Raw genomic sequence first — 8,800 nt, forward strand, 5'->3', positions numbered from 1 at the left:
TTAGAGACTATTATGGTTACACTAAATTTTGCAAAGTGAAGGATACAAACATACTTCAATTGGGTCGACATCTGAAGCTCGAAATAGGCATGAAAATTAAGTCATTGAAACTGAACATGGCTACAAACTAATCCTACAGATTCAGCTCTAGCACTCTACAACCAGTGGCGGATCCAGGATCACCAATTTGGGGTGGAAGAGGGGGGGCACTTCTCTTTCTCCTCATCTTCCTCCATTTTTTTTCTCTTCTTCATCCATGCATAAAATTGTTTGGGGCTCCATTTTCCGAGCAGGGGTAGGGGGGCTCAAGCTCCCCCCGCATGCACGCTGGATCCGCCCCTGCTACAACCTACAAAGCGATAAACATAGCATGCCTTTTTCTTTACCTGATTGTTACAAACTTATTTGTGCCGTGCTTAGCCCAAAACGTCTTCAAGTCAATTGGATTAGCAAGGTTGTACCCTTCACCAGCCAGCTTCTCAAGCACCTTTTTGAATGCACCTTGGCTCATCTTCCTTCCAGAAATACGTGCGCCCCGGCGCTTTGTGCTCATTGGCAGTGGATACGTTGATATAGAAGTTGTGCAGCATGCAGACTGCCAGCCACCCGCACCCCACCGGTAGCATTGCTGGGGAGCTCCGGTGCACGAGCAAACTGGTGTTGGTATGTTGGCAAGGTCCAGCTCAATACCATTAATCACCATCCCCACAGTCTTCTTAGGTCCCCTCCTTCGGGGCGCATGCCCATTGGGTGCTCCATCCTCCAGTGGAACAGCAGGCTTCTTAGGCTTCTTAGGCTTCTTAGGCTTTGGTGACTTAGGCTGCCGATTCTGCTGCTGGCCCCGCTGCCTCTTTTTCAGAGGTGGCCTGGTACTAACCACAGGCACAGAGTGATCCTCAACCAGCGGAGGTGGCGCTTCCTCTTCCTTGCATGGAGGAGGCTCCTGAAGCTGTGACTCAAGCGGTGGTTGCATCATCTGGAGAGTATGCTGTGCATCTGATATCATCCCATAGCCAGTAGGATGGTGATGCACAATATGTCCACCATGCGCAGGATGGCCACCATGGCCTGGATGCCCAACATGCCCAGCTGGTCCGATAGGGCGAGAATGAAGGACCCTCTGCTCAGGAGGACGTTGGTGGTGCAACTGGTGCAACCAAGCTTCATTGCGTGAGAAGTCCATGTGAATAGGTTGCGATTCGGCAGGCATGCCAACAGAGGGTCGACCACCAGCAGGGCCACGGGAATGCTGGTTGTGCTGCATGTGGAGCTGGTGCGTGGCATTGTGGTGTCCATGGTGCTGCAAGAAGGCACCGTTCGGGAGCAGTGACTTTGTGTCCCGGTCAGGTGGCACGGACGACATGGGCTGCAGGCCGAGGTTGCCTTTCACAGTGTCGTAGAAGCCCCAATTCCGAATGCCTAGGCTGCCGTCGTCGTCGTCCATCTCTGATTTGTGGAGAAAGCAAATCCACCTCCGAAGACCGCAATGAGGAGAAGAAAACCGAACCTTCTCGCAGTTCTGATTAGCCCATCTGCGGAATCGGGCCCTCCAATCGGCAATCCCTGCACACCCATTTTGGCAATCAGACCAGAAAAATGCAGGACATTGCAACCGAACTCTAGATACCAAATCGAAGTCAGTGGACCTAGTTGTTAAAATGGTTAGGTCAGATCCGGATATAAATTGCTTCAGCTAGGGTTTGGGGGTGCTCGGTTCAGGACAGCAGGAAGGGAGTGGGCAAGGGAAGGGGCGGTCCCACCTGGTGGATGCTCGTCGCTGGCGAAGGACCCCGACGAACAAGGTCGGCGCCGCTCGCCCAGTCGTCGACGAAGGGGGGTGGTGGTCAGAGCACGGGATGCGAATGGATCCTCTGCTACGCCGCCCGGGCACCGCCGAATGCCCACTCCCTCTGCTCAGGTGCTCATACACAGTCACGCAGGGCCCACCTACGTAGGTGCCACAACTACGGCCCAGTAAAACCCCTCCGCAGGGCCCAGTGCACGCCCCTCTCTGTAGGTGTAGGCAAGTGCCCACAAGCACGGCCTAGTAGAACCCTATGCTGTCCGTGTTCGGGCCCAACAATTCCGTCCGTCCAAATCTTTCCTTATCCTTCCCCTGCCAGTGCCACGCTCTTCTTCTCCTTTCAGCCTTCCAGGCCCAACATCGCCTTAACCTCCTCCGGCCTCCTACCTCCATCGATTACCAAATCCAAATCGATCGCCCATGGTGTCAGCTCTCGCTCCCTCAGCAAAGCCGCTGCCTCACCATCGCCGCCCTGCAAAACGAGGTAACTGACCATCGCCACCTCGTCACTGTGCTGCTGCTGATCCAATCCAATGCAAGGCCTGTAATGTTATACGTTTTTTCAGGATTACTAGAGTTCCGGAGGGATCGGAGCCACGCTCTTACATCGAGGGTAAGAATCACCATGCTCAGGCAGCAGAATCCAGGTGGCGATAGCGATGGCGATGGCGATGGCGCCGGCACGCCTTTGTACCTCGGGATAGACTTCGGAACTTCCGGAGCAAGATACGCCCTCAGTCGACAAGGAAGGAGCCATCCATTCAGAAGGGAAACGAGCTTACTGTGCTCCTGTAAGAGCGTCCATTTTCCATTCCTGACGAGCCATCCAGCGCATCTTTTGATTGGAGAGAGTTGCTACATAGGCAGGTCGGCGACGCCGCCACGGACTGGGCGAGCTCCTGGCGAGCGGCGCTCTTCCAGCTCCTCGCTGACATCCCGCCCATCCACCGCCTGTCCATCTCCTCCATCTCCATAGACGGGACCTCGGCCACGACGCTCATCGTCGACAGGTGAATCCACTTCTCGGACGCAAGCCATCGAAACCGGCAAATATAATGTGTGTGTCACCTGTTTGTGATGACTTAATTGTCCGCGACGCCGCCGCAGCGACACCGGGGAGCTTCTCGCCGGCCCTTTCCTCTACAACGAGAGCTTCCCGGACGCGCTGCCCGCCGTGGAGTTGATCGCGCTTGCCAACCACACCGTGTGCTCCGGCACCTCCACGCTCTGCAATCTCGTGTCGTGGTGGACATCGAGCGGCGGCGGCAGTCGTTCGGCGGCGGTGCTGATGCACCAGTCCGACTGGCTCCTCTGGCTCTTGCACGGCCAGTTCGGCGTCTCTGACTACAACAGCGTGCTCAAGGTGGGCTACGATCCGGAGCTCGACGCCTACCCGAGCTGGCTGACGTCGCAGCCGTATTCCGGCATGCTGCCTTCCGTCAGAGCACCTGCCACTCCCATTGCTGCACTCAAAGGTGATGTGTGCCCACAGTACGGTAATTAAACACACTTGTGTTAACGATAATCTTTCATTCTTTTAGACCAGCCAATCCAATTATCCATTAATTGTTTCATCTTGGCTTTGGCACGCAGGGCTCTCCAAGAAGCGTGTTGTGTGCACAGGAACCACCGACAGCATTGCGGCGTTTCTTGCAGCCCGCAGCAGTGAACCAGGAAGAGCTGTGAGTACTAGTAGTAATGTAGCGTCACGAACACGCACCGTACCAATAGAGTGTTGTGTTCTTGGGTTTTCTTGATCAAATCGAAGAACTAAACTGTAACTGTAACTGTAATCAGGTGACGTCGCTGGGGTCAACACTGGCGATCAAGCTGGGTGAGCGAAGTCCGCGTGGACGACGCGAGGTTCGGCGTGTACAGCCACCGCCTGGACGACACGTGGCTCGTCGGCGGGGCGTCCAACACCGGGGGAGCCGTGCTCCGGCAGCTCTTCACCGACGACCAGCTCGTGGCGCTGAGCGAGCACATCGACCCGGCCGTGCCTTCCCCTCTCGACTACTACCCCCTGCCGAAGAAGGGCGAGAGGTTCCCGGTCTGTGACCCAAACACTGATGCCAAGGTTCTTCAGTTCGTTTCAGACTTGCTTCACATAGCCTAGGCGCATGCATCCGTGTGTCTTCCTTCTGTAACTTGGTTTTTGTCTGTGCAGGCTGAAGCCGCGCCCTGGGAGCGACGCGGAGTACTTGCACGGCATACTGGAATCGTTCGCGCGAATTGAGGTCCAAACTAAATCAAACTCCGTTGCTTTTAATTAAACTGACACCGAGTCATCAGTTAATTATAAGCTAGTTGTGCTAGTGTTTCTAATTTTTACGGGACGAACCAGGCCAAGGGGTACAACCTGCTCAAGGAGCTCGGCGCGACGGCGGTGGAGGAAGTGTTCACAGCAGGGGTAGGAGCGCAGAACGACAAGTGGACGAGGGTGCTCGGCGTGCCGGTCCGGAAGGCCCAGCAGACTGAGGCAGCCTATGGAGCTGCATTGCCAGCACTCAAGGGCGCCAGCAGCTTAGCTAGCGCTTGTGTGTCTTATTATGCTTGAAAAAAAAATTGATGGCAGATGTTTTCAGGACCTTTCTTCGTCAGGATTCAGGAGTCGGTGATTCGTCAGAATCCTGATGAAGAAGAAGACGGCTACATCGAGCAGGCCGGGCCCAGCAACAGGCCCAGGTTCAGGAGGAGTAACACGACGGTGTTTGGGCCATAGTAGCCGAATGCCGTGATTGAGTGAGATCGGCATGCACGTCTGGCCCTGTGTCCAGCGTGTGTAGCCAAGCATATAGGGAGATGGTGAGGAAGGGGACGCATGCCATTCATAATTGAACAAATCAAATCAATCTAATCCTAAAAACATGCTGTGGATGAGCTAGGGGGAGAGATGTTTGGTTTCTTGTGCTAAAATATATGTTGTTTTGCACCATTATCTCTGCTTTGTGCTGATAGTGATCTCATCACATCTTCTCTAGCGAGAATGTTTTACCTAAGCGGCTGCGGATGATTCACGTTTGCTTACTCTCTGCGTCTCCCATCTCTTCTCTAAAAAATATCTCCCCATGGCTCTCGCCCATCGCATGCTGCTTTTGCGTCATGCGCTCGCTGCTGTCGTCTTTCTCGTCGCGCAGCTCCCCCATCCAGCGCTGCGCTCCATCCCGCGCCGCGCTCCATCCCCCGCTGCTGTGCACCGTGCCCCGTCCCACGCGCGCGCTGAGGTGCTACTAGGGTGCTGTCGAGGTGCTGCCAATGCTGTCGTCTCCCACCAGAAGGTCGTGGCCGCTGTTGACGCTACGGCTCAGCAAGGAGATGTTGCGATGAAAGCGCATGTTGCAAGCTTATGTTTTAAGTGTTTCATACGTTTCAGAGGTATGTTGCAATTGTTTCATATGGATGTTACAAAAGTAGATCGAGGGATTGAAATGATCAAAATGCCCAAGAGGGGGGTTGAATTGGCCTAATTCTAAATTTTTTTGCAATAATTAAATCCTATGGTTAACCCAATTAACCCCTTGTGCCTGGAGAGTGTTTCGAATTGTTCTACCGCACAAAAGACTTGCAACCTAAGTTCTAATTCTACTCTAGCATGGCAATTCTAAGAATGTAAAGACATGAATTGAATTGCTCAAAGTAAATGCTCAAAATAAATGCTCAAAGTAAATAGAGGAAGGAACACGGCGATGTTTTGCCGAGGTATCGGAGACTCGCCACTCCCCACTAGTCCTTGTTGGAGCACCCGCGCAAGGGTGTAGCTCTCCCTTGATCCGCGCAAGGATCAAGTGCTCTCTACGGGTTGATTCTTCGACACTTCCGTCGCGGTGAATCATCTACAACCGCTCACAACTTGAGTTAGGTCACCCACAAGCTCCGCCGGGTGATCACCGAACTCCCAATCACCACCAAGTCAGTCTAGGTGATGGTGATCACCAAGAGTAACAAGCACGAACTCTCACTTGACCACGACAAGCCTAATGAGAAGGTGGATGCACACTTTGCTACTCTCGATCTTCACTAATGAGGTCTCTCTTTTGGATTCTCAAATCTCAATCACCTCACTAGGACCTTGCCCTTCTTGGCACTCTCTAATGTGTTTCTCAGCTGTTGAAATGAGCAAAAGTGACTCCACACACGAGTGGAGCTTCTATTTATAACATGGGCTGAAAAACGAACAGTTATGTGTCTCTACGGGGTGACCGGACGCTCCGGTCATATTGACCGGATGCTCCGGTCAGTACACCCCGAACTCCAGGGTTTACAGTGTGACCAGACGCTGCTAGCGTCCGGTTAGCACTGACCGGACGCGTCCGGTCATGATTTACCCTCTCTGGAACCTTACTGGAAATGACCGAACGCTGGCTCTCAGTGTCCGGTCACTTGACCTTCCAGCATCCGGTCACACCGAACGATTTCACCTCAGTCAAACGAACCAACCAGACTCTGTGCCAGCGTCCGGTCACACCGAAGCCAGCGTTCGGTCAGTACTTGACCCTCTATTCACTTCCAACTCTCGATCATACGTGAATGAAGTTTGCTCCATTGGATCTTAGGCAAATGTAGGAGCTACCTAGCGCTAGTTTTAACAAGTGTGCACCACACCTAACTCACTAGACTCACGTAGGTCAAGCTACCCATCCATACCCCTCCTTAATAGTATGGCCAAAGGAAAAACAAAGTTCTAAACTACTCTAAGTGTCTCTTCAACTCTAATCGACACTTGGAACTAGTTCATCCTTAACCTTGTCGTCCATCATTTGAAAACTGAAACAATTTCCATCGTAGGGGCATGACTATCTTGATTGCCCAATCGATCTCCATTACTATGACCTAACTTATTTGGCCTCTGCAAAACACACGTTAGTCATAGTAATCACGTATTGTCATTAATCACCGAAACCCAACAAGGGGCCTAGATGCTTTCAATCTCCCCCTTTTTGGTGATTGATGACAATACTACCTCGAGTATATGAAAGAGTGAGGTTTTTAACATGCTTGGATCATATAAGCTTTAGGCAATAAGAACAAAGGTGTTAGACAAGCTTATATGACCCAAGCCATCACGATGTACTCAAAAGATATGAAATAAGCATAAGCACAAGTAATAAAGCTCATTTGCATCGGAGTAAAACGTGGAAGCAAAGGCAAATGAGTATAACACAAGTGATATGACATATAAATAATTCAAAGTAGAGGAGCACACATGTCATATATCACGGTCACGTAGATATCACTATCACATATAGTTCAATGCATGAAAGTAAACACATGATGAATGCATAATAGTGTATCACACATAAAGACTTCAAATGTAATATATAAGCTAATATAATAATTGTGCTCCCCCTAAATAAGTAGCTCCCCCTAAGCCTAACATACTCGAACCCTCTCCCCCTTTGGCGTCAAACACCAAAACCTATGGGTCGGTCGGCGGGACTATAGCAGGACTAGTCGGGCACTGAGGTACTGAGGGGCAAGGTGGAACTAGGTGTCAGTCATCATCTGATCCAGAACTCTAGGCTATCTGACCCTCTATAGCTGGCTAGTGTTCGCTGAAGCGGTCTAGGTCTGAGCTGGGATAGGTGCTGCCTGTGACTCTACTGGTATGCCTATAGTAGGATCTGAAGATACAACTGAGGAAGGAAGCCTCTATGTAGTCACGACGATGGGAGCTGCTATAGAAGGATCTGGGGCATACAGATGTGGTGGTGTAGGCTGCCCTATCAACTCACTGAAGGAGGCTCCAAGACTCCTAGAGACTAGAGTATCTGGCTCTAGCAGCGACGATGTCTATGCTAGTGTGAAGCCCATCTAAAATGGAGTGAACTATGGGGCTACCACTAGCGAAACGAACCACTAGGACACCTGCTCTGTAGGAGAAGCATACTGTGCTGGTGGCTGTCCCTAACTCTGAAGCCCACTAAGCTGTAACGCTAGAGTCGTGGAAGTGGTGACAGGCTGACCAAGCTAGGGCGTAGTCTGTGGCTATGGGGCCCTAATAGCCTGCACTACATGCTGCATGAACCCGAGAAGCTGCTGCTACTGTAGTGCCCTGGGTCTGCTACTGAATAACAAGCTACTAGTGCTAGAACTTGTCCTGTCAAGTCTAAAACTATGCAAGTGTAGCAGCTGTCTCCTAAGCCTATCTGGCCTGGTCCTGTCTTATCCGCTCAATTATAGCGAGAAGAGCGGGGTCAGTCTGTAAGGCAGGTGGTGCTGAACTAGGAGCTACCGGCCTCAGTATCATGTCGACGTGGAGGCATTTGTAGAATGGGCTGGTAATCATCATCAGAACTGTGCACTGGGCTCGCTAGTGACTAACCCCTCCTCCTCTGTAGCTGCAATACCCCTGATGATATCATCCTGCTGGGCTGCAGACTCGGGCACCTCTGGATGACGGCGCGGCTGACTGGGTGCCTGTGGTGTACTGTACCGAATCATCTAAGATAGGGTATAAGCAGGGAACTCTATCGTGGCACCACTATACTCAGCAATCATCTCAGGCGACTTCACTGACACAACTCTGTGGATAAGAAAAGTGACCCAGTGAGCATAGGATAGCTGTCTATGACCTTTGAAGCCCTCAGCTATAGTATCCTCCATCTCTGACAGAAGGAGATCCTAGATGTTAAAAATTGTCTGCTGCATCAGAGAGTTGATAAGCCAAAGCTGAATCTGAGTCAATCCCTCTTTGTATCCCATCCTCAGGAGTAAAGTCCTCCTCATAACTACCTCAAGCATGTGAGCAGTAGGCGTGAGATCACTGGGGTTCCTCGCCAAAAGGCTCAGTGAAGCAGTGACACACCAAGTCTGTAGGGGGTACCAAGCCACCATGAGGACGTCTGGGGGGTGCAGTCTGTCCATAGCACACCTCATGGAGCCTGACTGGCTGCTCCTAAAGCTTAAGAATCTCCCTAGCCCTGGTGCTCATCAATTGATAGTCTCTCCCACCGAATGCAAAATGAATAAAGTGATGGTGTGGGTCAATAAAGAGAG

The 8,800-nt window shown here is 51.7% G+C and overlaps 1 protein-coding gene and 1 pseudogene across 1 annotated transcript; one reads left to right on the top strand and one right to left on the bottom strand.

Moving 5' to 3' along the window:
* LOC136549597 (protein Barley B recombinant-like) lies at positions 1-1,891 on the bottom strand. Its single transcript, XM_066540931.1, has 2 exons — positions 1,761-1,891; positions 1-1,563 (listed from the first exon to the last, which is right to left on the bottom strand). Exon 2 carries the CDS (start codon positions 1,442-1,444, stop codon positions 383-385), a length of 1,062 nt encoding a protein of 353 aa, XP_066397028.1. The 5' UTR covers positions 1,445-1,563; positions 1,761-1,891; the 3' UTR covers positions 1-382.
* Positions 1,892-2,152: 261 nt separating this feature from the next.
* LOC136549596 (D-ribulose kinase-like) lies at positions 2,153-4,973 on the top strand (annotated as a pseudogene).
* The last annotated feature ends 3,827 nt before the right edge of the window (positions 4,974-8,800 follow it).

This window comes from Miscanthus floridulus, chromosome 4, assembly GCF_019320115.1.
Source record: "Miscanthus floridulus cultivar M001 chromosome 4, ASM1932011v1, whole genome shotgun sequence".
NCBI lineage: Eukaryota > Viridiplantae > Streptophyta > Magnoliopsida > Poales > Poaceae > Miscanthus > Miscanthus floridulus.

Excerpts from the sequence above, each read along its gene's own strand:
- LOC136549597 (XM_066540931.1), bottom strand. The coding sequence starts at position 1,444 with ATGGACGACGACGACGGCAGCCTAGGCATTCGGAATTGGGGCTTCTAC.